The following is a 27352-nucleotide window of genomic DNA, read 5'->3' as shown; positions in this document are numbered from 1 at the left end:
ATGGAGCAAAATCTGTCAGCTGACCTCAGGCAGAGCAATGAATTGGCCTTGAGTTGGTCTCTGACCCTCTGCCCAGGGCTTTGCAATGTGGGCAGAGTTCAGTTAAGAAATCAGCATAGTTCCAAGAAAAAGGCAAACATCATCCAGTTTATTTTTCTCCTGATTCATCTCATGCCAACACGTACACTTCAGTGGATAGTGGGCAACACTGGGGGAGGGGATTTTCAGAGCTAATGACTCTCTAAACATCCCCTTTCCTTTGGGAAAAACCCATCAGAAAGGCACCCCAACCTCGCTTGGATCTGGTATTTGTATCCCTGCAGGTGAAGCCAGATCAGGCTTTCTGAGAAGGAGATGGAACTCCACGGCCTACCTAGGAGAGCTAGGGAGTGAAAAGGGCCGTGAGCAGTGACTGCTCCCCTCTCTGAGGGCACACCCTGTCCTACCGCTCTTCCTGGGGAGGCAGGAAGCCGGCCTTCCTCTCCCAAGAGCTCCTGGGGCCCTCCCACTGTCAACACAATAGCAGCCCAGACAAGCAGATGCCAAAGGCATCTGGGCTCACAGACCCGTTGGGTGAAAGAGCCAGAAAGCTGTGACAGGAGACTTGCGACTCACTGGTGCACAGGGAAGCTTGCCAGGCATACGAAACCCCAATCAGACGCTGACTGGCAAGGTGTGTCAGTTTGGACAGGTCAGGGGCGGGGAAGCTGTGGCCCTGTGTGGTGAAGACCCTGGTACCCTCACACACCCCTCTGGCCCCTTTTGCTCAGCCTCCTCTTTCTCTTCTTTGTCGTCTTCATCCTCCTCCTCCTCTTCCTCTTCACTGTCTGAGTCCTCATACAGGTTGATGGTTGCCTGGACAGGGAAGTGCTGCAGTAATATCTCCCCAGCACTGTACAGGTAGTCAAAGGAGCGAGATTTAGGCCAGTAGAGCCTGTGGACAGAGAAGACATGTGGTTCCTAGCTTAGTGTTGGTGCACATAGAGGGGTCAGTGTAGCCAAGAAAGAAACTAGCTCCTAAACCCCTTCTCTTACTTGCCATCGTAGGGTCCAAGGGGAAGAGAGAAGGGGAGCTGTGTAACAGAACCTTGTGAAATGTTCCAAAATGGCCCCAGAAAAGAAGGTAAGTCCCTGGTGGGCCTATAGCACTGATTCCACTCCCCCACCCCAGGAGGCTGCTAGCCAAGAATTCCCCAGGGTCTACCTTATTCTACTCAGGGTCCCTTCACTAACCTGCCCATCATGGTTCATTCTCAGAGACCACTGACAATTGGCCAAGTCCCTGAAGGTCTCTAGGGTTCAATTTCGTCATCTGTGAGGGCACGATCATAGCAGAACCTCCCCCACTCCTGCTTCGTGGGACTTTTGTGGGAGATTTAAAGAGCTCACAGATCTATGTCAAGCTCTGAGTTTGTTGTCGGTCACTTACCTGACCGGGTGATGGAACCCAGAGTCAGCCTTGGTGACCTCAGCAGCTGTTGCCCCATCAGCAGCCTGTCCAAAGCAAAGTTAGCATGTGGCCCCAAGTAGATGGCCAGATAACTGCTTCCTCTGCAGCAGAGGCCGGAAACCCACAGGCAAGATGATCTAGAAGAGACCTTAGACATCTCTGGGGTCCAGCTGCCCCCATCCCTTCCCACAATATGGGGTCTGTCTTGGTTCTGGTTGAAAAAGAAGTGAACAGAGTCCTGGGGATCGTTTGTTTTCCTGCCCCTGTTCCAACACCTGTTTGGAGGCTGTCCAGGGGACAGAGTTCCACTGAAGCAGCAAAGATTGAGGGAGACAGGATGGGGGAACCCGGGCCTGGTGCCAGGAGACCGGCTCTGAGCACTGACTCTCGCACACACTGGCTGGGGGGGCCTGCTCCAATCCCTCCCCCACTCTGGGCCTCTATCTCCTCCATTTGCCACAGACACCTCAGGCCTGCTCTCCTGCCCGAGCTGTCATGGGAATCAAAACGTTCACAAAGCGGTGAGGCTGCTTCGCCAGACCCGCAGCTTGGGCGGTACCCAGGTGAGGGGCTCTCTGGGAAGGGACCTGGCCCGTGTGAATGCATGCAGCTGCACATGCCTGTGAACGCACGTCCCAGAGGTTCAAACTCACCAACTCCACTGGCGGCGGCCTTGCGGGTTCATCTGTGGAGGACAGCCAAGGTCTCCAAAGACAATCTCCTCTAGGGCAAAGAGGAGAGATAAGGCAGCGGAGGAAGGACTGCCATGAGGACTCCCTGAGATAACCAGAGAGGCTTCCAAAGAGCTTGGCACAGGTGCCATCTGCTCCAGGAGGCCTTTGCTAAAGCCCCTGAGCTGGGGCCAGCAGATGCCCCTCCTCTCTGTTTCCACAATGTTATTAATGCTCTTATTACGCTGTTTTGTGATTGTCTATTTGGGCTCTAAGCTCAATGACACTTTGATCATATCTGAATCGCCAGTGCCTAGCACAATGCCTGGTACACAGTAGGTGTTTCAGCAAATGTTTGTTGAAGGTTAAACCTTTGGAGGAGTGGATGAGAGGTGGGTGGAACACCCTTGCCTCCTACCTGCTGTTCCACAAAATAGAGCTCAAGGCCTAGCATCTTCCAGGGCTGGGGAAAGGAATCTGCTGCTTCCTCGCTGGACTTTCAGAGGTAGGACAAAAGCAAATGGGACTCTGGCGGTGGCGTGGTTAGGAAAGAGTGTCCCAATGTCCTCTTTAGACTTTGACCCTCTTTCCCATATCTCCCCTCCGAAATCTAGGTGGTGTTAAGCCCAGCTTTTTCTGGCAATCTCACCTGTGCCCCTCAATGCACTCCACAATCTGGACCATGCAGGCTTGGCTCCTTGGCCTTCAGCTTCAGCAACATCCGCTACCCCCATTGCCCTCCTGCTACCCAGAGGGATTAGCGAGGTGAAGACCCGGATGAAATATAGCTGCTGCGGCCACGGAGTAAAGACTGTGAGGCCCCTGCCTCTCCCTTTCACAGAGAACAGGGACACTTCCGATCCCTCATCCTCCCCCTCCCCACCGTCTCAGCAATCCCCCTAATCCTGGGTTCCTAATCCTGCCAAAGGGCAAGTCCCACTTACCTTTCACTCTCGTGTACTTGTCCAGAGGAAGAAAGGAGTGAGGGGCTTAACGGGCCAGGGAAGGCCAGGGGGGCTCGGGCTAATGCTGGAGCTGGGACAGGGGCGGCAGCAGCCGGAACGGAGGGGTCCATCCTTAGGGCAGCAAGGCCAAGCAGGCTGTGGGCTGTCCCAGTTCTCAGAACCCCCTGTACTCTTTTGGCCTCTCCTGCGAGACCCTTTTATAAGCCCGGGCCTGCACTCATAAATTATTCTGTGAGTGCAGGGGTTGGGGGAGTGGGAAGGGGGGGGGGCGACTATTTAGGGAAGGGGCTCCAGGAGGGAGAGCTGGGTTCCTGGGTGTGAAATCTCTCCCAGTTGAATAAACAAGGTGCCGGTGGGGGGTGAAGAGTTAGCTTTACTTCCAAATCAGAAAGGAAAACACAGAAGGGACAAATTGCACACCATTTGTGTGAATTCCCCAGGCTACTGCAAAGCCCAAGGGGGAAGGAGTGGTGGTGGTGGTGGGGGGCTCATCAGCACCGAAATCACCGAGAGCTGTCAGAAGCAGGGGGTTAGAGAGAGGCAAGGCCTTCGCAAAGGTTCCCGGGGAGAAGAGAAGGTTGACCTCTCTAAGGAGACTGGGGAACTCACATGGGATTCCAGCTCAGATCCCGAATGGATTTGCCAGAGCCGGGGTGCTTGGGGAGAGGCAGCGTCCTTCCTGGCGCTAAAATGCTGATGGACCATCCCAGGCCTCTGTTCCTTCCTGTGTGAGATGAGGGGGCTGATCCAGGGGTCCCAGAAGGGCACCACCAGCCTGAACACTCTGTGACAGGGCCTGGGTAATGGATATTGACCTCAGGCAAGCCCAGAGACTGGAGTGCAGGTCTTGGCCTTGGCCTTGCCCAACTTTCTGGGCCCTTGCCAACAAGTTTCCAGTTACAACTGCTGGCAAGCACCTTATGCTTTAGAGGTCTTGAAAATATTCCTCCTGACCTCAGTGCCCAGCACCAGCACAGATTTAGCTGCTTGGGTGTTCATCCCAGCCTGGTTTGTAATTGTCAAAAATTAGAAACAACCTCAATGTCCAATAATAGGAATCCAGTCGCGTGAATTAGGATAAATCCTTGCAACCAAATATGAAGCAGGCACTCCCCAGAAGATTCTAGGAAGTACAACTAGACACAAAGTGCAAAAAACAATCAGATGCTAAACTCCTCTGACTGATGTGATTCAAGGCCTCCCTTTTGCTCTGTTCGCCCAGACCCCAGCACCACCCCACTGCAGATTCCAGCTTCACTGTACTCTTTACAGCAAAGAAAAACTGGGAAAGCAAAGTAAATGCCTCACTTGGAAAAGCTACTTAAATTGATAATTGAACAACAGTTACGCCATTTCACGTTGAAATTGGCACAGGATAAGAACAAGGGGGAAATTAATATGCTGAAAGAGTGAAAAAGGTAAGCCTCTAGAACATTGCTTAGGGGATGATCACATTTTGGCAAGAAAAAAAGCATAGAGTATCCAGTAGGCAGAGGACGAAGGACTGGGTAGAAGGAAGTGTGATACAGGTGTCAGGGCAGGGAGTGAGTAGGGGAAGATTGTCACTTTCTTCTGTATGCTTTCCTGATGTTTCTAAAAAGTTGCACAATGAACTGATATTATTTTGGGAATAAAATGTCAAGACATATAAAGAAAGAAAAAGAAGCAAAGAAATGCTTATTGGTGGGGGAGAGAACAGTCTCAGGAAATGACAGCCTTTTCCAAGTATCTGAGGATTAGACTGCAGTGACATTAGACGTGGTCTGTGTGACTTCAAAAGGCACGCAGAGGCCCATGGGTAGAAGCTACAGCAAGACACATTTTGGCTCAATCAAAGGAAATTTTCTAATAGCTCAGCCACCAGCTAACTCAAGGCCCTGGCACTGTAGAGGCCCTCAATAAACAGAGATCAAATGAATCCAGTGGAATGTGCTGCCTTGGCCTGGGGTGAGCTCTTTGTCCCTGAATTTTCTAACTGCAGCCTGGATCCTGGAATCCTAAAGAAGGAAATCTTAGGGGCGAGAGGACCTCTGGGGAGCTCAAATTTCTATCTGTCTCTGAGCATTCTTACTGAATTTACCACCAGAAGATGGGGACTTGCTTATGTACTGCATCACTGGCTAAAATGAGAAGTGGGGCTGAATGAGCCAAGCTGGGGGGATTGGGCCACAAGGGGAAGCAAAAGACCCCTTGTCACACTCTAGGATATTTGTTATCCCTATGTGGCCTCTGAAAATACATGTGGATGCAGAGAAAGGGAAAAGAGAGGCACATAGCCCCTTTTTAAAAAGATTGATTTATTTATTTGAGAGGCAGAGTTTGAGAGAGAGAGAGACAGAGAGACAGAGAGAGAGGTCTTCCATCTGCTGGTTCACTCCCCAGATGGTCACAATGGCCAGAGCTGCACTGATCCGAAGCCAGGAGCCAGGAGCTTCTCCCAGATCACTCACGTGGGGGCAGGGGCACAAGGACTTGGGCCATCTTCCACTGCTATCTCAGGCTATTAGCAGGGAGCTGGATTGAAGCAGCCGAGACTTGAACCAGCGACCATGTGGGATGCTGGTGCTGCAGGCAGAGGTTTAGCACACTACACCACAGCACCAGCCTCTGCAGACAGCCCTTTGAGCCCAAGCAGACTCAGTTGTGCCACCATCATTGCGCCCTCCCACCTTGAACTTGTGTTCTTTCAGCCACTGTTCATAGTTCACAGGTCCTGTCGCCGTAGCTCCATGTTCTCCCCACTGCTCCATCTTGCTACCCTCTAAGAATTGCCTCGGTCTCACTCAGTGCATGGAGCTGAAGCCACTGGCCCCATCCCTTGTTGGCCTTTCCCCAGCCAGTAAGAATCGTGTTGCTGGGCAAAGCAGGAGCCCGGGTGTTCCCCTCTACACTTAGCACAGAAGCAAGGGAGGTCAGCAGGAGAGCAGGAAAGCTGTGCATTGGCCAAGAAGGAGAACACCTGTCCGAGCAACTGAGATCTCTTGTCTGTTTCCCCTAATCCCACAGTGCTTCTTGGTTGGCTCAGTGATTGCTTTGCCAGAGCTTTCTGAGAGGCCAGGCTGCCTCCTCTGGGCTGGACATCGTGCTGGCCTCTGCCTAGGAAGAGGACGACCTGGGCAGAGCAAAGCACTGAGGACCCAGCACCGGAGCCGGTACGTGCAAGAGGAAGGCAGATGCAGTCAGCCCCGGTTGGGCCCAGTCCTCCTCAGTCCTCCCTGACAATGTTGCTGTGTGAAGTCTCCGGCTCCAGCCTCCACATTTCCCTGGGCTGCTTTCCAAACTCCCTTCAGTTCCCTACCATGGCCCTGCCCCGCCCCTCGCCCTGCTCAGAACAACCTCTCCTCTTACTTCCCTGAGAAAACAGAGGCCTTCAAGCGTGAATTACCTCAGTGCCCTGCCTGCCCCCCCCAGAACTGCCTGCCTCTCCAACTTCCTTCCCCTCCGTCCCTCCCTCCCCAGAGGACAAGGTGCCCCTTTCGTTAAAGGCTAATCCCTCTGCCTGGGCCTTGGCGTCATCCACCTTCCTCCTCCAGGCCCTTCCTCCAGAAGTTAGACTCTTCTTCAGGAGCGCTCAACCTCTCTATACTAGCCCTTTCCCTTTGGATTATAATTTTTTTTTTTTGACAGGCAGAGTGGACAGTGAGAGAGAGAGAGAGAAAGGTCTTCCTTTGCCGTTGGTTCACCCTCCAATGGCCGCCGCAGGAGCCAGGTGCTTCTCCTGGTCTCCCATGGGGTGCAGGGCCCAAGCACCTGGGCCATCCTCCACTGCACTCCCTGGCCACAGCAGAGAGCTGGCCTGGAAGAGGGGCAACCGGGACAGAATCCAGCGCCCCGACCGGGACTAGAACCTGGTGTGCCGGCGCCGCAAGGCGGAGGATTAGCTTAGTGAGCCACGGCGCCGGCCTGGATTATAATTTTATAATCATAAAATTATCTGTAATCCCCCCCAAACAAGCACCCTCCTTCCAAAAGCTTTCTCTTCCCCTCTGTCTCTTTCTTTCCTCTCTCTTTTCTTTCCTTCACCTTCAAGTCGCTTAAAAGTAGTCTTTACTAGGGCTGACGCTGTGGTGTAGCAGATAAAGCCATGGCCTGCAGTGCCGGCATCCCATATGGGCGCCAGTTCGAGTCCCGGCTGCTCCACTTCTGATTCAGTTCTCTGCTATGGCCTGGGAAAGCAGTAGAAGATGGCTCAAATCCTTGGGTACCTGTACCTGCATGGGAGACCCGGAAGAAGCTCCTGGTTCCTGGTTCCTGGCTTCGGATCAGTGTAGCACCAGCCATTGTGGCCAACTGGGGAGTGAACTAGCAGATGGAAGACTTCTCTCTGCCTCTCCTCTCTCTGTGTAACTCTTTCAAATAAATAAATAAATCTTTATTTAAAAAAAAAAAAACTAGTCTCTACTCCATATATCCACTCCTCTGAGCTTTCCATCCACATCTCAACCAACTGTACTTCGGCCCCAGCCCCATCACTCTGGTGAAAAGACACTGCCAGAGCTCACCAATGACCTCATCATTGCCAAATCTGATGACCTCTCTGAACTCCGGGTGGCAAAAGGCACGGTTGGCCAAGTGCTCATTTTGGCTTCCAGGTTCACTCCCTCCTGATTTTTTTTTTAAGATTTATTTATTTGAAAGTCAGAGTTATACAGAGAGAAGGAGAAGTAGAGACAGAGAGAGTGGTCTTCCATCTGCTGGCTCACTCCCCAATTTGCCACAATGGCTGGAACTGCGCTGATCTGAAGCCAGGAGCCAGGGGTTTCTTCTGGGTCTCCCACGTGGGTGCAGGGGCCCAAGGACTTGGGCCATCTTCCACTGCTTTCCCAGGCCACAGCAGAGAGCTGGATCAGAAGTGGAGCAGCCAGGTCTTGAACCAATGCCCATTTGGGATGCCGGCGCTTCAGGCCAGGGCGTTAACCCGCTGCACCACAGCGCTGGCTTCCCCTCCTGATTCTTCTCCCACCTCTGGAGCCATCCCTTTACAATCTATTCTGCCACTCTCTCTTGCTCTGCTCATTCTTCATATTGGTGATTTCTCAAATTACAGTCCATAGGTTCAGCTTGTACTGTAAGGTTTTCAATGGAGCACAGCAAAACCGGGCGAGTTTTTCCATCATCTAAATGTGCTCAGTTCTAACCAACTGTCCCTTCCTTCTGACACTATGCCTTTCCTATTTTGATGCTTCTTTTTCTAAACAGTGGGTGATGGTGGATGTGAATTTAATGGAAAAACAAAATGTAGTTTCCTTATGTGGGTAGCACATTAGTGAACGAATGAAAGTTGTATTTCCAGCCTGAAATTTTACTATAGGCTATCTCAAGTTCATTCCAAATCAGAATTGTCGTTCTCCCCAAACCTGCTCTTACCTGCCTCAGCAGGCAGCATCATATTGACCCAGTCAGCGCAGCTAACCCCTCAGCCGCTGGGCCTTGTTCATGCTACTCCCCACTCCGGCACTCACCATGCCCCTGGTTCTGTCTTCAGCCATGGCCCTTTCTCACCTGGATGTCTGAAGCAGCTGCCCTAGAGGGTCCTCTGTCCTTGACTTGGTCTTTCCAAGCCATTCTACAGGTGCCCCAGGGTCTTCCTTGGCTTAAAACTTTCCAGTGATTCCAAAGTGCTTTGTGTGGCAGGTGCCTCTGAGACTCCCCCAACTCTGTTTCCATCCTGTAACAAGACATTCACTTGTAATACGTGAGGATTTAGGGCCTCTGAAGGTCTTAATATCACCCCAAATAGAGTCCATCACAGAGCAGGGACTCACGGTCATTTCTCAAACTGAGTTACAACCAAAGGCAGTGCTTACAACCAATTTAGTAGGTGGAAACCAGCATTTATAACAACATAAACAGCAGCTGTAAGAGTGAATCATGTGCAGTAAGGATACATATTATTCTGTGAAACTTTTAGTCATATGAATTATGTCTGTGTATAAAGATATGCAAATGCATGTACTGGATCATGCTTTAAAATGTATTCCCATAGGTCCCAGGCAAAACATTTGATCATACTAAGGGGGTTAGGGCGGATGTTGTCCTGTGATTCGTTTGGTCTGTGCTGTTCATGTCCTGTTCCTTTGCTCTCAGAGTGGTCCAGCTCAACCTCCCCTTCCTCCCCTTCCTCCAGGTTTCAGCAGACAGGGAGAAGGGGGAAATGTAACCCTGGCAGCGAGAACTGGCACAGGGGTGGATAATAAGAGTAGAGAACATTTGTTAAACATTTATGTGCCAGGCATTGTTCTAAGCAGTTTGTGTGGATTGATTTAAGTCTCACAAACAACCCTGTGAGAAAGATACTATTAAAAGCTTCATTTGTCAATGAGATTAAAGAACTTGTCCAAGGTCACAGAGCTAAAAGTCACAAGGCTGGGACTGGAACTCAATCTCTGTGCTCTTAACCATTGCACTATGGCCTGCCTTGTCCTGCAAATGGGGGCCAGAGAAGGGGCGGCCGTTGAGGGAAGGGTGAGAGTCAAGGCCAACAGGCAACTGTTGGAGAGGGCCTTGAATTCCAGGTTGGAAGCCACAGTAGCAGGTTCTGCAGAGACTGTGGGGTCCTGGGGAGGAAGGCTCAATGGCCTGTAAGGGTGCCATGTGGAGACAGGGGCCGCTCAGAGAGAGGAGGAAAGGAGACATTTCTCCTCCCCACCCAAGCCCGGCCCCAAAGCCAAAATAGCAAATGGTGCCTGAGGCCTCTGTCCTCAAGTCCAAATGTTCCAAATGTGCCCAGTCCTGGACCCAGCCCCTTGGGTTCCCGGGACAGGGAGTCCCCTCTGGAGAACAGTTTGTTGCCAGCCCAGCTCTCGTCCTGCGCCCTCTGCCTCTTGGCCCACCATTTGAGCGTGGGCTGTGGCCCATGTGGTGCGGGCTCCCTCGGCAGAGCCTCTCGCAGCTCCCCATTTGCTCTTCATTTGGACTGCAGAGGCCTAGGAAAACAAACCAGCGGAGGGAGGCCATGGGCAGCAGGCAGGGGGCTCAGAAAGGTCACTCCCAGCCGGTTCCTTCCCTCTGCTGTCCAGTCCGTCCAGCTGCAGCCCTGGCTTCTCTGGCCGGCCTCTGCAGCCCCTCTTTCTCCAAGACAGCCTCCTTTCTGAGCCTGGCCCGAGCTCTTGGGAGGATGGCAGCATGCGCAATTCTCAGTAATGTGGTCTTTTGTCTTTTTTAGCCTTGGTATCCTGTGATCCTGGCTCAGGAAGTGACAGAGCCTGGTAACCAGTGGCACATGCCTTCCTGGGAGGGGCATCCTGACAAACTAACAACAACAATAAAAATGGTTCATATTTATTGAATTCTTATGGTGCCAGGTACTATCCTATTTCCTATTTCAATTACTCCTCACAAGATCCCTATGAGGTAGGCACCAGTATTGCTCCTAGGTGGGGATGATCAGGACACTGAGGCACAGAGAAATTAAGTGCTCTCTCCAGGATCAGAGAACTTATAGATTGGCTTGGCCGCCCCATTAGCTTTATCATATAAAGCCCATATTTCTGCAGTAGACCTACAAGTGGAAAAAAACTGGGTTCTACAGTTAGGCTTGGGTGTGTGGGCTAACGATGGTCTCTACTTTACAGGGTTGTAACAAAGACTGGGTAAAAGAGCATATAGATTTTGCTTAAAGCCATCCGTGTATTTAGCACTCAGTATATGTTGGCTGTAATCATTATAGCAATGATTCCCTTTCGCCCTCTCCATCACCGAGTGTACAGACGTACTTCAAACAGTTCACTTAAGTTGAATTAAAAGATAAGTTTACTTTGGTGCCAAAAATTTGAAATCCATGTGTATGTACTGAGGTTATTCAGGACATAGGTTTTGGAAGCAGGCCTAGGTTACAAGGCCTCTAGCTGGTGGTTTACCCTTTAGGTGACCGTGAGTAAGTTCATCAATCTCTCTGAACCTCAGCTTCCTGCGGATGAAAACAATAGTACCATTGTCATCGAGTGAGGATGAAATGAAATACTGGAGGTAAACTGGTGCTCATTTTTAATAGAGGTGAAGAGCTCACTCCCCCCACACACACATGCCTTCCCCCCCCCCCAAAGATTCATTAATTCATTTGAAAGGCAGACCCACAGAGAGGCAGAGAGAGAGAGAGAGAGAGAGAGAGAAGTCTTCCATCCACTGGTTCACTCCCCAAATTGCCACAAGGGCTGGAGCTGAAGAGATCTGAAGACAGGAGCCAGGAGCTTCCTCCAGATCTCCTATGTGGGTGCAGGGGCCCAAGCACTTGGGCCACCCTCTACTGTTTTCCCAGGCCATAACAGAGAGCCAGATAGGAAGTGAAGCAGCCAAGACTTGAAATGGCCCCCATATGGGATGCTGGCACTGCAGGCAGCAGCTTTGCCTGCTACACCACAGCAACAGTCCCTGGTGTGTTCACTGTTTTGGTCCCACACATGTTCAGTGTTTTCTGCATCCTGGGCTGGGTTTGGCTTCCTTAAACATAGCTTCCATCCTGCTCACACAGCTGCCTTGGCAACTAATGGCTGACGAGAGTAAGTCAGGCAGTCACACATGTTCCCTCTGCCTTCAGCCTCACCTTTGACCCTACCCAGTTTCCTCTCGTCCCTTGCAGCAGGCTTGTCACCACAGTGTCCTTGCATACAATCATTCCACCCCTGCCGAAGTCTGCAATGCCTTCTTTCTTCCCATAGCATGCATTTGACTTCTCCCTTCCATGTCTTCCTGGAACCCCCTCTTACTTCCAGGAGTCTCCAGGCCATGCTAAAAGCTGCCTCTCACCAGAGGCCTCTCATCTGAGCTCCTATCTCAAGTAGGGATGCTAGCCTGCTCTTCAGTCACTTTTCCAGATGAGAAGCAAACCTCTCTAAACATGGAGCTGCTGCTCAGTCTAGCCTACACCCTCCCATCAGCCCCTGGCACAGGTCTGAGTACACAGCAGGCACTCATTGCATGTGAACAGAATGATGTTTGACACTGGGCACTTGGTCTGAGGAAGCCAACAAATTTAGTTTAGCAGCGCCATGGGGCTCCAGAGTTGAATGGCAAACAGCCATGATGGGTGTGAGGGCCAGAATGGGATTCTTTGTTGGCAGTTTTGGCTTGTAAGACAGAGCATCCCAGTGCCTCTTGCAGAGCAGGTTTGAAGGAACAGAGACGTGTCCTCGGGGGTTGTCCAGGGCCTAGAAGGAATATAATCCAGTACTTACAGCCCTTCAAACCTCTTCCAAACCCGTTTTACCACCAAACGCACCTTCTCCTCTGCCTGGAAAATTCTGTTTAAATGAAGAAAGTCAGGAGATCACCTGTAACCTATTTTTCCTCAGCTTTACAGACTTGAATTTCAACCTTCTTGTTCGTCGTGTGCTATGTCTGAAAAACATCCTGAAGATGTCTTTGAACTCTCCCAGTAAAATATTTACATGCAAAGTAGTTCCTCTTCCAAATCACCATGTCCTTCCTCCCTTTGCTCATCCCAGCCTACGAGCCCCAGAGTGATGAAAACCGCCCGCCTTTGTTGGGGGAGTGGAGAGTGAGGAGGGGCCGGGCATTTGGTACAGCAGTTAAGAGCCAGGTTGCAATGCTGTCATCCCATATCGGAGTGCCTGGGCTTGTGTGCTGGCTCTGCTCTGACTCTGTTTCCTGAAAATGGTCATCCTGGAGGCAGCAGCGATGGGTCCAGCACTTGTGTCCGTGCCACCTGCATGGGAGACCTGGATTGAGTTCTTAGCTCCTGGCATCAGTCTGGCCCAGCCCTAGCTATCAGGGGCATTTGGACAAGTGAACCAGTAGATGGGAAATCCCCACCCCTTACAAATAAAATAAATACATAAAATGAAAATAAAATAAAATCACCTGCAAAAAAAAAAAAAAAAGACAGAGCATCCCACTTCTTAGGCTGGGGGAAAATTTCGAGGGCAGCTGTTGACTTGGCTGGGGCAGCCCAGGAACCAAGGCAGGTCTGGTGTAAGCAGGGGCACAGCAGAGGTCCTGGGGGAAAGGAACATAGCACTTGTCTCCTGTTCATCCTCAGTTGCCTCCTGTATTGATGAGATTAACGATTCATCTCCAGGGACTGGCTCTGTGGCGCACTGGGTTAAGCATATGTGTGCTGGTTCGAGTCCCAACTGCTTCGCTTCCGATCCAGCTCCCTGCTATGGCCTGGGAAACAGTGCAAGATGGTCCAAGTGCTTGGGAGATTCAGATGAAGCTCTTGGCTCTTGGTTTCAGCCTTACCCAGCTCTAGCTGTTGTGGCCATTTGGGGAGTGAACCAGTGGATGGAAGATCTCTCTCTCTCTCTCTCTCCTTTCTCTCTGTAATTCTGACTTTCAAATAAATAAATCAGTCTTTCTTTTTATTAGACAGGTAGAGTTATAGACAGTGAGAGAGAGAGAGACAGAGAGAAAGGTCTTCCTTCCGTTGGTTCACCCCTCAAATGACCGCTACGGCCTGCACACTGCGCCGATCTGAACCCAGGAGCCAGGTGCTTCCTCCCGGTCTCCCATGCGGGTGTAGGGACCCAAGCACTTGGGCCATCCTCTGCTGCCCTCCCGGGCCACAGCAGAGAGCAGGACTAGAAGAGGAGCAACTGGAACTAGTACCCAGCGCCCCAACCGGGACTAGAACCTGGGGTGCCGGTGCCACAGGCAGAGGATTAGCCATGTGAGCCACGGCACCGGCCAAATAAATCAATCTTTTAAAAAAAGATTCATCTCCAGGGCAGGCATATGGTGCAGTTGTTAAGATGCCACTTGGGATGCCAATATTTCATACCAGAGTATCTGGATTCCAGTCCTCACCCCACTTCTGGCCCAACTTCCTGGTATTGTGCACCCTGGAAGGCAATAAGTGTTGGCGTAATTACTTGGGCCCCTGCCACCCAGGTGGGAGAATCATACAGAATTCCAGGCTGGCCCAGCCCTGGCTGTTGCAGCCATTTGGGGAGTGAGCCAGTAGATGGAATCTGTCTCTCTCTCTCTCTCTCCCTCTATCTGTCATTGTTCTGCTTTTCAAGTAAATATTTAAAAAAAATTAGAAAGCAACCTCCCCAATTAAAAAAAAAATTATCTCCACCTTCCTCAGCCTCAGTCTAGACCAGCAAAGTGTTGTCCGAACACCCTGCAGGGACCCCTAGCTCTTTTCATGATAATACCAAGACATTAATTGCTAATTTCACTGGGTTGACATTTGCACCTGAAGAAGCAAAAGCAATGGTGGCTAAAAGTGCCAGCGCCTCGTATTATTCTTCATCACCAATGTGGTCTGGGTCGAAAACATGGTCAATCTCACTTAAGAATGTCTTGATGAAACAGAAAAAAAATATTACTTTATACTCTTTATCAGCTGTTTGAATATGTATTTTGAATAATATACAGGACAAAATAAGAAAGATCTATGAAGTACTTCTGCATCCTGAAGAAGAAAGGTTTGCATGAAGAAAAGCACTTGTATAATTGAATTACAGGCTAAACTAGCTGATGTTTCTTAGAACATTTTCTTTTGTTTTTACTTGAAAGGACTGATAGACAAACTATGGTTATTCAGATTTGAGTATTTGGCCAGCATTTTGTTGAAAATAAAATGATTCTGCCACCTCAAGTGCAACAGATAATACTTATTGTCAATGATAAAACTTAAAGCACAATTTTAAAAACCTGTGTCTACCTCTGTGACCTTCACTTTCCCTAATCCTCTAAAAACCTTTCTGATAAGATTAGTAGTGATATTCATGAATGTGATTTTTATATTGCATAATCACACAATTGGAAGATCTGCATATCAAGGTGTAGTGGTGGATACTTTCCAAATGACTTATGCACAATGTTACAAAATCATGTATGGATAATAGAGTCATTCAAAGAGCAAGATAGACCAGTGGATTTTTAACGTAATAGAGTACAAAAGGTTCACTGATGTGGTTTTACTTTCAACACAGCAAATCAACACTCAGAAACTGCCACTTGTAAAGTTTACGTATGATTATCATGAACCCCTACGCAACTTATTAGTTTCCTATTGCTGATTGCTGCTATAACAAATTACCACAAACTTAACAACTTAATACCATACTCATGTGTTATCTCACAGAATTGTGAGTCAGAAGTCCAGATGTATGAGCCTGTGTTTTCTGCTTAGCATCTCACAAGGCCAAAGTCAAGTTGTCAGGAGGGCTGGGCTCTTATCTGGAAGCTCTGAGGGAAAATTCCTCTTGCAAGCTTACGCAGGTGTTAGCAGAATCCAGTTCCTTCAGACGGTGGGTCTAAGGTCCCCATTGCCTCACTGGCTGTCGCCAAAAATCCCCCTCTGCTCCTAGATACTACCCACATGCCTTACCTGGCCCTGTCCATTTGCAATCCATCAATGGCGCAAGTACTTCTCACACTTGAAATCTCTCCGGCTCTGCGGTTTCTTCTCGTAAAACCCTCATTTAAAAGGTGCCTGTGATTAGATTAGGTCCACCTGGGCAACTTCCCGTTTCCATATAACGCAATCATGGGAGCGATAAACGGGAAGGGGTTTTGTACACAGCTGAGGGTCATTTGGGGTTCAGTCTTCAAATTCTGCCTTGAGAAGACTATCGAATACTCACTTCTCTAAACTACCTATCTTTGTTTTTTTTTTATTTTTTATTTTTATTTTTTATCTTTTATTTAATGAATATAAATTTCCAAAGTACGACTCATGTGTTACAATGGCTTCCCCCCCCCATACCGTCCCTCCCACCCACAACCCTCCCCTTTCCCACTCCCTCTCCCCTTTCATTCACATCAAGATTCATTTTCGATTATCTTAATATACAGAAGATCAGCTTAGTATACCTTAAGTAAGTATTTCAACAGTCTAAACTACCTATCTTTGTGATGCAGGATTTTCTTCATATACTTCAACAAAGACAACATAGTGCAATGACTTGAATGCAAGAGTCGATGTGAGAACACAGCTGCCTTTTATTCAGCCAGATATTAAAGACATTTGCAAAAATTTTAACACAATGCCACCTTTTCTTCTTCTTTTAAATTTTTTACATTGTTAAATGGATACACACACACACATACATATGGATACAGGGTGAAATTGAATACATGTATAAAATTTGTAATTATCAAAGCAGAGTACTATGCCACTTTTCTTGCTAGCTTTTGTTTTGCAAAATACAGATGATTTTCAGAAATACATGTTATGTATTTTATCATATAGTGCCTTTATAATTGTGATTTTAAGTTAATAAATGGATAGCTTAAAAATGCATCAGGGTTACTTCATAATATGTTAAATATTAATAGATACAGCCCCCCCAATTAAAGCCCTTTGGAGGCTTTAATTGTTCAATATCTTTATTCATTTAAAAACTTACACACATATCTTTTTAATATTCTGTGGGGCAAATGTGAAATGATGCATAAAATTCATTCTTTTGGGGGTACAGCTCCATGAATTTTGATAAATGAATAGCTGCAATCATCAGAGTTCCAACACCCAAAATAATTCCTTTTTTTAAAAAAAGTTCATTTAAGGTATACATACTTCATGCATTTCATATATACAAATTTAGGAACATAGTGATTTTTCCCACCCTACCCTCTCTCCTACCCGCACTCCCATCCTTCTTCCTCTTCTCTCTCCTATTCTCACTCTTTAGTTTTACAAAGATCCATTTTCAGTTTCCTTTATACTCATAAGATTAACCCTACAGAAAGTAAAGCTTAACAAATAGAGAAAAAAATCACTGTTCCCCAACAGTAGAGACAAGTGCTATAAACAATCATTGAATCTCAAAATGTCAATTTCACTCTAATACATTACATTTTAGATACCCCATTAGTCACCATAGATCAAGGAAAAATATGTTGTTTGTCTTTTTGGGACTGGCTAATTTCATTAAGTAAATGGTTTCCAGTTCCTTCCATTTTGTTGCAAAAAACAGGATTTCATTCCTTTTTACCACTGAGTAGTATTCCATAGTGCATGTATGTCATAATTTCTTTACCCAGTCATCAGTTGATGGGCATCTGGTTTGATTCCATATGTTAGCTATTGTGAATTGAGCTGCAATGAACATGGGGGTACAGATAATTCTTTCATATGCTGATTTCATTTTGTTTGGGTAAATTCCCAGGAGTGGGATGGCTAGGTCATATGTTAGATCTATTTTCAGATATCTGAGGAATCTCTATACTGTCTTCCACAATGACTATACCAGTTTGTATTCCCACCAAAAGTGAATTAGGGTACCTTTTTCCCCACATCCTTACCAGCATTTATTGTTGGTTGATTTCTGTATGACAGCCATTCTAACTGGAGTGAGATGAAACCTCACTGTGATTTTGATTTGCATTTTCCTGATGGCTAGTGACAAAATAATTCCTTTGTGTCACATCACTGTAGTCAACCTCTTCCTCCACCCTGAAAACCACTAATTTGTTCTCCATTCCTATAGTTTTGTCATTTCAAGGATGTCATATAAATGGAGTCATAGTATAAGCAGCCTTTTAACTAGCTTATTGCATTCAGCATAATACATGTGAGCTTCATTGAAGTGGTGTATAGTAATAGAACATTCCTTTCTATGGCGGAGTAGTAATCCACTGATACATTTGTACAGATGTATCACAGTTTACCCATTTCACTAGATGAAAGTCTTTTGAGTTATTTGCTAAATAATTTTTAAAAGTACAAAATGGTTCTGAAATCCATTAACAGGTTATTAAATTCCCAGATCCCTGCCACCCCCTTCCTTTCCTTCTCCCTCTCTCTCTGCTTTTGAATTTCATGGACTAGTGCAATTTCAGAATTAAAAGGGGGGAGGCAGGCATTGTGGTGCACTGGGTTAAGCCACCCTGTGGGATGCCTACATTCCATATCAGAGTGCTAGTTCAAGTCCTGGCTACTCTACTTTCCAATGCAGCCCCCTGATCATGTTTCTGGAAAGCAGCAGACAGTGGTCTAAATATTTGAGTTCCTTCTACCCACATGGGAGACCCAGATAGAGTTCCTGGCTCCTGACTTTTGCCTGTTCCAGTCCTCACTATTGTGGCCATTTGGGGAGTAAATCAGCAGAAGGAAGATCTGTCATTCTGCCTTTCAAATAAATAAAATATTTTTAAAATGAGATGGAATTGACACGTGGTTGTCAAACTTCTTTAACCACTTATTTATTTTTATTTGAAAGAGAGAGATGCGGAGATCTCCCATCTGCTGGCTCATTCCCCAGATGCCTGCAACAGCCAGGGTGGTGGTAGGCCAAAGCTGAGAACCTGGAAATCAATCCAGGTCTCCCGTGTGAGTAGCAGAGACACAACTACTTGAGCCATCATCTGCTGCTTTCATCACGTACATTAGCAGGAAGCTGGATCGGCAGCAGGGGAGCTGGGATACAAATCAGAAATTCCAATATGGGATGCCGGTATCCCAAGTGGCATCTTACCTGCTGTGCCCAACACCAGTCTCAGCAGTCATACTTTTAATTTTGTAATTAGGATCATTAAACATACTACCACCTCTTACTTTACAAAAGAAACTTTAATACAATTCAAAGAATAAGCTTAGAATTACAGAGGGTCCTTTAAATTGAACAAGCTTTAGATAATTCTAAAAAATCTTGCTATGTTGGCCTTAGTTTCTTCCTAGTGGTCGTCTCTTCACCATGCCCCTGCTCCATACCCCTCCTCCTAGTTCTTCTTATCCATTTCCTTTCAAATTTTATTTTCTCTTTGTTCGCATATGTATTTCTTTGACCCTTCCTTGCCTCCCCTCTGGAGTCCTTCCCTCCCTGAGCACTCTCCTGTTTGACTTCTCACCGCATTCTTCTTCTCAGCCCAGTGCCATCAATTCTCTGGCGCTCCTACGCTATGCTAATCACTCTGCTGCACTCTAATAGAGATATTAAAACCGCAGATGAAAGCCAAGCTCTCAGGCATTCACAGACCCAGACCGGTGGCAAAGAAGAAACAGTCACCACAAGCGGGATGATCGGTCAGGGAATGACAAGGCTGACAAGGTGCTTCAAGAGCACACAAGGATAGCCAACTCAATGATAGGGAACCAAAGCCAGCTGAAGGTGAGGCGGGGGCAGGGCCTGCAAAGCCTTCCAGGCAGAAGGAATTGGATTGTTACAGGCCTAGAGCTGAGGGAGCGCCGTAGTTTTTGAGAAAGTGAAAGGGAGCCAGTGGAGACTGAAGTGAGTGCGGAGGAGAGTAGCACGCGATCACTTTGGAGAGCTGGGTGAGGAACAGATCATGTAGAGCTACTTCGGAGAGCAGACCATAGAAAACCCAGAGTAAAAGCAGAGAAAGCAGGAGGATATTGCAGTACTCAGCCAGGTAAGAGATGGCGGTGATGGAGGCTGAAGTAGGAGCCAGTGGATGGCTCAACGAGTTGTATTTTGGAAGTAAAATGGAAAGCGCTCACTGGTCAAGGGAGATGGGGCATAGGGGATCAGAGGAGGAGAAAAGAGTGCCATTGCGCTGACTCTGAGGCTCCTGGCTTGAATAGTTGGCTTTCTCAAACCGAGAAGACTGAGGGAGGATTGGTTCTAGTTCAAAGGGGAACAAAGGGTACAATTTGGGACATGTTGCGTTTGACATGCCATTGAGCTATCTACGTGCGGATGCCGGGATACAGGGGTCTGAGAAGTCAAAGCTGAAAAATGGGCATCCAGAAGGCATCCAGTTCCATAGAGTAATCTAAACCATGGAGGGTAAATGCAGCACCCCAGAGTGGGAATGCCAAAGGGAAAGAGAGGAGGACCCAGGACAAGCTCCTGAAAAACACTCATTTCTAAACATATTTTGTAAATTTTTAACTGACACATAATGACTGTACATGCAAGTACTTATGAGATACAGTATGCCATCTGGATGTGAGCAGACAATGTGTGATGATTAGATCAGGGTCATTGGCTTAGCCATCGTGTCAAACATTTATCATTTCTTTGTGTTGCGAACCTTCAAAATCCTCCCTACTAGCTATTTTGAAATATGCAATCAATTGTCATCAAATGCAGTCACTTTACTGGGCTATACAATATTAGAAGGCATTGCTTCTATCCAGTTGCTGCCTTGTACCTGTTAACTAGCCTTTCTCCATTTTTCTCTCTGCTCTCTACCTCTGGTAACCATTATTCTACTTTCTGCCTCTGAAAAATACTCATGTTTAAGGCTCTGGCAGAGGAGAAGGAGCTGATGAAGAAATAGCTCGGACAGGAGAACTTGGGGAGCATTGGACCATAGAGGCCAAAGACAGAAAGCATTCCAAGAAGGGCAAAGTTGGGGCTGGCACTGTGGCATGGCGGGTAAAGCTACTGCCTGTGATGCCAGCATCCATTATGGGCACTAGTTCGAGTCCTGACTGCTCCACTTCTGATCCAGCTCCCTGTTCATGTGCCTGGGAAAGCAGTGGAGGATAAACCAAGTACTTGGGCCCCTGTACCTACGTGGGAGAACTGAAAGAAGCTTCTGGTTCCTGGCTTCAGCCTGGCCCGGTCCTGGCCATTGGGGCTATTTGGGGAGTGAACCAGAAGATGGAAGATCTGTCTCCTCCCCCCATAATTCTTCCTTTCAAATAAATAAATATTTTTTAAAAGAAGTTATAGAGGTCAGGGAAGTTAAGGACTGAGAAGTGGCACTGGATTTGATGACATGGAGTCACTGCGATCGTGACTAAAACTTGTTGGTTTGGTAGCATACTGTGACTAAAATGTCTCCAAGCCTGTCTGCCTAGACACTAACTGCTTCTCCTAGAGCCTGCTCCTCCCTGCCCCTTTCCTCTGCAGCCTCTTTCTCCTTCCAGACTCTCTCCACAGCACCCCCTCCTCCCACTCCTTCCAGATCTTGCTTTATACAGACCTTGCTTATCTCTGGATTTTCTGCCTCTTCTGCTGTCTCCCCTCACCTACCTCTCCCCAGACCCTCGTGTAGCTCCCTTTATTCTCCCCACACTCACTCCTCTCCTTAAGCAAACACTGCTTTTCCCAGACTGCTGTGCTCTCCTCTCTCCTTTCAGACCCCACCTCTGGAGGCTGTCTGGAGCTCAGCAGGAGTTTTAGCACATGACTACTAAGGAGCCTCCCAGGCTCAAGACTAAGGAGTCAGGGACTCTGGCATGATGCCACCAGGATCTGACAGTGCTGACCTGTAGGAAACAGAGTGTTAGAACCCAGTCCTTGAATGCTTGCCAACCTGGTAACCACATCCTGCCAACACAATGCTCTCATCCGCCCTGGCACCTACCCCTCATATTTTGCCTTTTCCTCTCCTCAACAGCACAGAGTCACTGTGAACTGATAAGGTGCCCTCTGCTACAAATCCTAACATCTTGCATTCAGCCAGAGTTTTCCACTTGTCAAAATACTTTTGCATTCATTGGCCCAGCCCTGAAGGGAAGTCAGCTGAGTGAAGCCGAGAGCACGAAGATGGAGAGACTTACCCAAGGTCACGTAGTTGGTTAGAAGATTAGCCCAGTGGCCCTTCTACCCTTTCAGCCTTGCTTGTTTTCATGCCCAAAGACTCCCCAGACATGACCTGGTTGCCTAACAGCACCCCAAACTAATTGGAGGCATTGCTGTAGAACTCCCAAAACTGGGTCCGCTTCCCCGACGCACAGAGCGAGGAGCCAGGCAGCTATCCCTTAACTCCTGGGGCTCCGTGAGGAGTTAGAGGGGAAGAGTCTTATAGGTTGGAATTCGGGTTCCGAGATGCACGTTCAGCTTGTGTTCAAGTTCCTGGTTGGCCAGTGGTGCTCTTGAGCTTGTTTTGATTGGTTGGTGATGCTCTTTAGGGAATTTATGATGGCCGGGTGGGCTCCAGTTGGTTTGAGGGTAGGGGATTACATACAAGTGGTAGTCACCTTCTGCTCCAGACCTAGAATCCCTGTAAACAAACTCCAGAAAACACTGGCCAACAAGGTTTTATCTATTGGAGAAGCGAATGACTTCTTGAGTGCAGTGATTAGAATTTCATAGAGCCAGTTGTACCACGCCCTCGATTCAATGGATTCCTTTTGGACTCAGGGAGTGAGAGAAGAGGCTGGGTCCTCTTGTATATTAGAGGGGTTTGAGCTGAACCTCGGGTCTCAGTGCCTTGTTCCCACCTGCTGAGAGAAAGCACTTTGGAGAGACTCCGGTGTTCAGGAGCATTGCTAGAGGCTGAGTACCACCCTTACATTATAGGGGTTCACTCTCAGCCTCCCCCTTTCTTGTTACTTTTCAACCCTGAGGGAATAGGGATGATGAATGCTCTGGCTACTTCATGTTGTTTATGGGGTGAAGGTCAGTGTTTTCAGAATTAGAGGAGAGGAGGTTGTTAAGAAACATCCTATAGGCTGGCGCCATGGCATAGTAAGCTAAGCCTCCACCTGCAGTGCCAGCATCCCATATGCATGCTAGTTCGTGTCCCAGCTGCTCCACTTCCAATCCAGCTCTCTACTGTGGCCTGGAAAAGCAGTAGAAGATGGCCCAAGTGCTTGGGCCCCTGCACCCGCGTGGGAGACCCAGAAGAAGCTCATGGCTCCTGGCTTCGGATCAGCCCAGCTCCAGCCATTGTGGCCATTTGGGGAGTGAGCCAGCGGATGGAAGACCTTTTTCTCTGTCTCTCCCTCTCTCTGTCTATAACTCTACCTCTCAGATAATAAAAAGAAACATCCTAGCCCTGGGTTAAGCTGTGGAGATCCTCTGCATCACCATAGCATTTGGCCCAGCCAATCTTTGTGCAAACTTTATCTTGCAGATATATCACCATTTCACAGCAGCAGTAAAGGCAACCGCATCCTCACATTCCTATAACTGTAAGGAAAGCCAGAGAAAGTAGTAATTTTTCCCCACCAGAAAACATTCAGTCCTGATCGAGGACTAGAACCCTGGTTAAGGCTTAACTTGTGGTGAATCATAGTATTACCCTGGGTGTGTGGCACTGTCGTTTTCATTCCCTTAATAAGCAAGTCATACTCTCCAGTCCCGTCTCTAGAACACAGATTGATAGCAGGTGATCATATCAAAGGAAGATGGACCTGGTCTACCTATGAAGCATGTTTGGGAAACTGGCCAACTTCTGCATATTCTCCTATCTTCCCTGAACCCAAGGAAGGCCCAAAGTACATTTTCCCTCTCTATTCCAGGAGAAACCAAGGCCACAAACATTTCTCTTTCCTTACTTAGAGTCAGTGTGTTTTCTCAGTTACCTCCTCTAAGGCATAAGGCACAGGTGAGGGCTTTGAGTTCAGCCTTCTGGGCTAAGACACCTGGTGGCAATGCTATTGTTTCCAGTTTTATTGAAAATTACTATTGCATATCCAACCCTTAGTTTTGCTAGTTTTGATGCATGAATGTTTCAGATCTGTAGCCTCAACACTGGTCAGATCCAGCCTGCTAGGCTTGTTCAGTAACCTATAATCAATCATGCATAGGTTCCCCAGAGGGGTTTGGTGGCAAGATGGTCAGATTAAGAGATGCTACAAATGGAGAGTAACATTTCAGTGATCAAATAGTACGGCTTAGTATCTCCCATACAGCCAGAGATGAGCCAGTAATCTGCCTTTTGTTCCAGAAGTGGCAGCACACAGTGAGCTGATTGCACTGTGGTGGGCAGCCCAAAGCGGGCTAGTCCGCCTCCTGCAGTGCATCCCAAGTGGCTGCTTGTCTCAGACACATCAGCCTGTCTTGGATGTCACACCATCAGTCATGCAAGTTTTCCCAAACTTTGAGTCATTACTCTGAGTCTTAATCCTTGCTTCTCAGGTACAAAAAGGGCAAAGAGCTTCCTCAGCACCTAAAGATTAAGTATGAGAATAAACGAGTATTAGATATAATTAGCATCTCTCTTTTGAGGCCTAGAGAGAGGGCCCTCATCTGCTGCCTTACTCCCCAAATGGCCACAACAGCCGGAGCTGGGCTGATCTGAAGCCAGGAGCCAGGAGCTTTGGGCAGATCCAAAGCCAGGAGCCAGAAGCTTCTTCCAGGTCTCCCACATGGGTGCAGGGGCCTAAGCACTTGGGCCATCTTCTACTGCTTTCCCAGGCCACAGCAGAGAGCTGGATTGGAAGTGGAGCATCAGGGATTTGAACCACCGTCCCATGTGCTGCAGACGGTAGCTTTACCTGCTATGCCACAGTGCCGTTTCCCCCTCCCCCGTAGAACTCTTATAGGCAGTAGACATAAAGCTCAAAAGCAAAATACACATAACAACCAACAAAAACATGACAAATCTGGTTTGCACATAATAAACAATGACCAGGGTTACAGTCTAATAGCAAATATATTATAATTGACTACCCATGTAAGAACAGAAGGGAAGGTTGACTAACCATATAGTAACCAGACTCAGAAAACTCTCAAAGGTAGCAAGCCTAAAAACAATAAACAGCTACAATCTAAAAGCAGGTGTTTGTTGATCGACTATTTGAATTAAATCTATAATCTCAGATTTAGAAACTCTCAAAGTTAAAAAGCCAATCCAATGCAGACTTAGACTTTTTTTAAAACTAAATACCTAACATTTTGCAGTTTCAAGAATACGAGGAAGCGATAACCCCATTCACTTACTACAAGGCTAGGTACCCTTGAAGCCAGGCATTCTGTGCATGATTTTAGATATGCCAATGTTTCCAACTCTATCATGTTATGACAAGAACAGATTCTAGCTGAACTCATGCAAACACATCACACTTCCATAAGAGACCAAAAATCCTCAGAAAAGTTTTTACGTTTTCGAGAAATTAAGTAGGGAGAAAGGTAAACATTTTCATCTGTTTACAAAACTATTCCCAAATGCTGTAAATGATAGGAATCATGGGAAAAATTTTCCTGGACCTAGAAGAGGAAACACTCAAATACAGAACCTGTGATATTGTGAATAAAAGACATAGAAATCCACCAGACTCATTGATTCATTCAATCTCACGTAACTAGTTCTTGTTCAGTCTGCATTAGAGGTTACAGATTTCATCGTCCCTTCTCTTTTTCTCAGAGTTCTGGAACTTCTTCTCTAGTCCACTGATCTTAAAGCTATCAGAAACCTGTATTCAAGAACATTTGTTGGAGTCTTCTCCAAAAATCTGACTGCAAATGTTCTTAGAGAGTACAAAACTGTGGATGACAAGACTTTAAACAGCCATGGTGAAAATTATAAAACTCACTAACTGACACGAAGAGCCATTCGTGTTCATTCCACGCAGCATTTTAGAAAGCACCTGAAGGACCTTTTACAACTTCTGTTCCTCTTCAGCCTTTGGGCCTTTTTTATTTTATCAAGATAACCATCATGATTGATAACCACGCAACAGGACCTTCAGACTTTTCTCACTTTTATATAATCTGTAGGACATTTCTATCAAACATTTCTATATTAACAAACTTAAAATTTAGCATTAGTTCACATTTTGAAATTACTGTCCATACAATCCAAATAGCATAATTAGCTATTACTTCTACACGATGAGAGATACAGGGGCTGGCACTGTGGTGTAGAAGGTTGAGCAGCTGCCTGCAATGCCACCTCCTCCCCGATAGGGCCACCAGTTCGAGTCCCGGCTGCTCCACTTCCAATCCAGCTCTCTGTTATGGCCTGGGAAAGCAGTGGAAGATGACCCAAGTCCTTGGGCCCCTGCACCCATGTGGGAGACCTGGAAGAAGCTCCTGGCTCCTGGCTTCAGCTGGATGAGAAGTGGAGCAGCTGGTCTCAAACCTGTGTCCCAACAGGATGCCAGCACTGCAGGTGGCAGCTTAACCCCCCTATGCCACAGTGCTACCTCTGAATATTTTTTTAAAAAGCAATTCTAATACTTTTAAGACTCAACTCTTTCCAAAGACAATAGAGAACACAAAAAATTACCTTAATAAAACAAAATTTGTGTTTCCTCGGTCAGTCACCAGAGAAATAAAAACCTTGAATGGAAGATTTAGCACTTGGAATCATCCCATTACTTGGAATAATTTAACAGAGTTAGAACCAGGGAAAAGAAAAAAGAGCTTACAGGAGCCAGCTAGAAAATTGACAGAGGGTTACCAATTAAACCAAAACTATTCAAAGGAGACACTTCAGCTTTTTCTACAAAAACAGATTTCAAAATTCAGGATCAAGACTATTTTCAGATATAAGATTGATATATTTATTTGAAAGTTTGAGTTACACACACAGAGAGAGAGATTTTCCATCCACTGGTTCACTCCCCAAGCGGCTGCAAAGGCCAGGGCTGAGCCAGACCAAAATCAGGAGTCAGGACCTTCATCTGGGTCTCCCACATGTGTGGAAAGGGCCCAAGCACTTAGGCCATCTTCCATTGCTTTCCCAGGCGCACTGACAGGGAGCTGGATTGGATGTGGAGTAGCTGGGACAGAAACCGGTGTCCATTTGGGATGCCAGGACTAAAGGCAGCAGCTTTACACACTAAGCCACAACTCCAGTCCTCACTAACATCAAAATCCATATATTTCTAAAACCTCATAGCTTTAACAGAGGATCAGATTCCAATTTTATGTCAGTGTTCCTTTGATATTTGGTAGTGCTCAAGTATTAGAAAACCCTGTAAACAGCATTGTTTAAAAGCCTTGTCAATTTTATCACACACAATTTTTTTTTCTGACAAGATTTATTCCTCTGCAACCTTATACGACTTGCTCACACCATCTGCAACTTACCTAAACTTTTAATTTTTTGCCCTACCCTTCCCTTTCCAGTTTAGAGTAACCTAGCCATTCTGCTTGAGAGCAAACATTTTTATAAGCAATTCACTTTCTTTATCCAAAAAGTTCTTTCTTTCATAACTTCCCTCACTAAGAACACATTTTCATGCTTGCATCATCATCTTTATTTTTTTCTCCCAATCTACTGATTGCCTTAATTTACATTTTGAAATAATCCTTTAAAAATCTTCAAATTAAGACAAAAGTTTCTAAATAAAAGAACATATAGAATCCTAACCTTGGTTACTTCCAAGCAGTCATGAATTATTTGTCATTTATGGACAGTTTATGAAACATATTTGTTAACAAAACCAAATAGTCTTTTTTCATAGAATTTAAGATGCTCAGAATAGTTTACATGTAGAAGCATTTATCCCATTTACCTTTACCCTATTTATACATTGCAACTATTCCTAGATATTTTAAGAAACTAAAATGTCAGACAAGCATAGTTATAATTTCAAATAATTTTCCTGTCAAGGAAAACTCTAAAGGCTGCATGAATACATGTAACAAAATGAATACCAACAAATAACCAACAAGAATAAATATAGCATTTCTTGACCAGCAAACACAGGCACAAATGTATATGAACAGCTTCAAAACTATCTTTATCCTTTTCTTTTTAAA

The 27352-nt window shown here is 46.8% G+C and overlaps 1 protein-coding gene and 1 long non-coding RNA gene across 9 annotated transcripts in view; one reads left to right on the top strand and one right to left on the bottom strand.

The window, feature by feature from the left end:
* LOC103351894 (claudin-2) overlaps positions 1-27352 on the top strand; it is a 42155-nt gene that overhangs the window by 704 nt on the left and 14099 nt on the right. Inside the window, exons 1-4 of one of the 6 annotated variants that reach the window (XR_016227805.1) lie at positions 536-673; positions 1048-1123; positions 1913-2013; positions 10252-10375. This is a non-coding gene — a long non-coding RNA (claudin-2). Of the gene's footprint in view, positions 1-535; positions 674-1047; positions 1124-1912; positions 2014-10251; positions 10376-19149; positions 19371-27352 lie in introns of those variants that run through there. The other 5 variants (XR_016227807.1, XR_007912067.3, XR_016227806.1 and 2 more) reach the window with 5 other exon arrangements.
* On the bottom strand, positions 120-15609 carry RIPPLY1 (ripply transcriptional repressor 1). Of its 3 annotated transcripts, XM_089323962.1 has the most exons (6): positions 15385-15586; positions 8589-8754; positions 3066-3810; positions 2104-2173; positions 1430-1494; positions 120-934 (listed from the first exon to the last, which is right to left on the bottom strand). In XM_089323962.1, the coding sequence occupies exons 3-6, from the start codon at positions 3194-3196 to the stop codon at positions 679-681; spliced, it is 522 nt and encodes a 173-aa protein (XP_089180088.1). In that variant the 5' UTR covers positions 3197-3810; positions 8589-8754; positions 15385-15586; the 3' UTR covers positions 120-678. The 3 variants fall into 3 exon arrangements, 2 of the variants coding, with proteins under 2 accessions (XP_089180088.1, XP_089180087.1); XM_089323961.1 differs by lacking the exon at positions 8589-8754 and having other exon boundaries at positions 3696-3810; positions 15385-15580; XR_016227808.1 differs by lacking the exons at positions 120-934; positions 1430-1494; positions 2104-2173; positions 3066-3810; positions 8589-8754 and adding an exon at positions 10502-12750 and having other exon boundaries at positions 15385-15609.

The sequence above is a fragment of the Oryctolagus cuniculus genome, chromosome X (genome assembly GCF_051225735.1).
Source record: "Oryctolagus cuniculus isolate XC-2025 breed Fujian yellow rabbit chromosome X, ASM5122573v1, whole genome shotgun sequence".
Classification (NCBI taxonomy): Eukaryota; Metazoa; Chordata; class Mammalia; order Lagomorpha; family Leporidae; genus Oryctolagus; species Oryctolagus cuniculus.
The sequence above is the reverse complement of the archived record's forward strand: the minus strand, read 5'-3'. Positions and strand labels throughout refer to the sequence as shown.

What these genes read in the sequence shown, in the direction of transcription:
- RIPPLY1 (XM_089323961.1), bottom strand. Translation starts at nt 15,409, where the DNA reads ATGGATTGCAAATGGACAGGGCCAG. An exon ending in TTGCAAATGGACAGGGCCAG is followed by an intron (nt 3,811 to 15,384) that starts GTAAGGCATGTG and finishes CATCTCACACAG; the next exon opens with GAAGGAACAGAGGCCTGGGA. An exon ending in GGGTTCCATCACCCGGTCAG is followed by an intron (nt 935 to 1,429) that starts GTAAGTGACCGA and finishes CTCTGTCCACAG; the next exon opens with GCTCTACTGGCCTAAATCTC.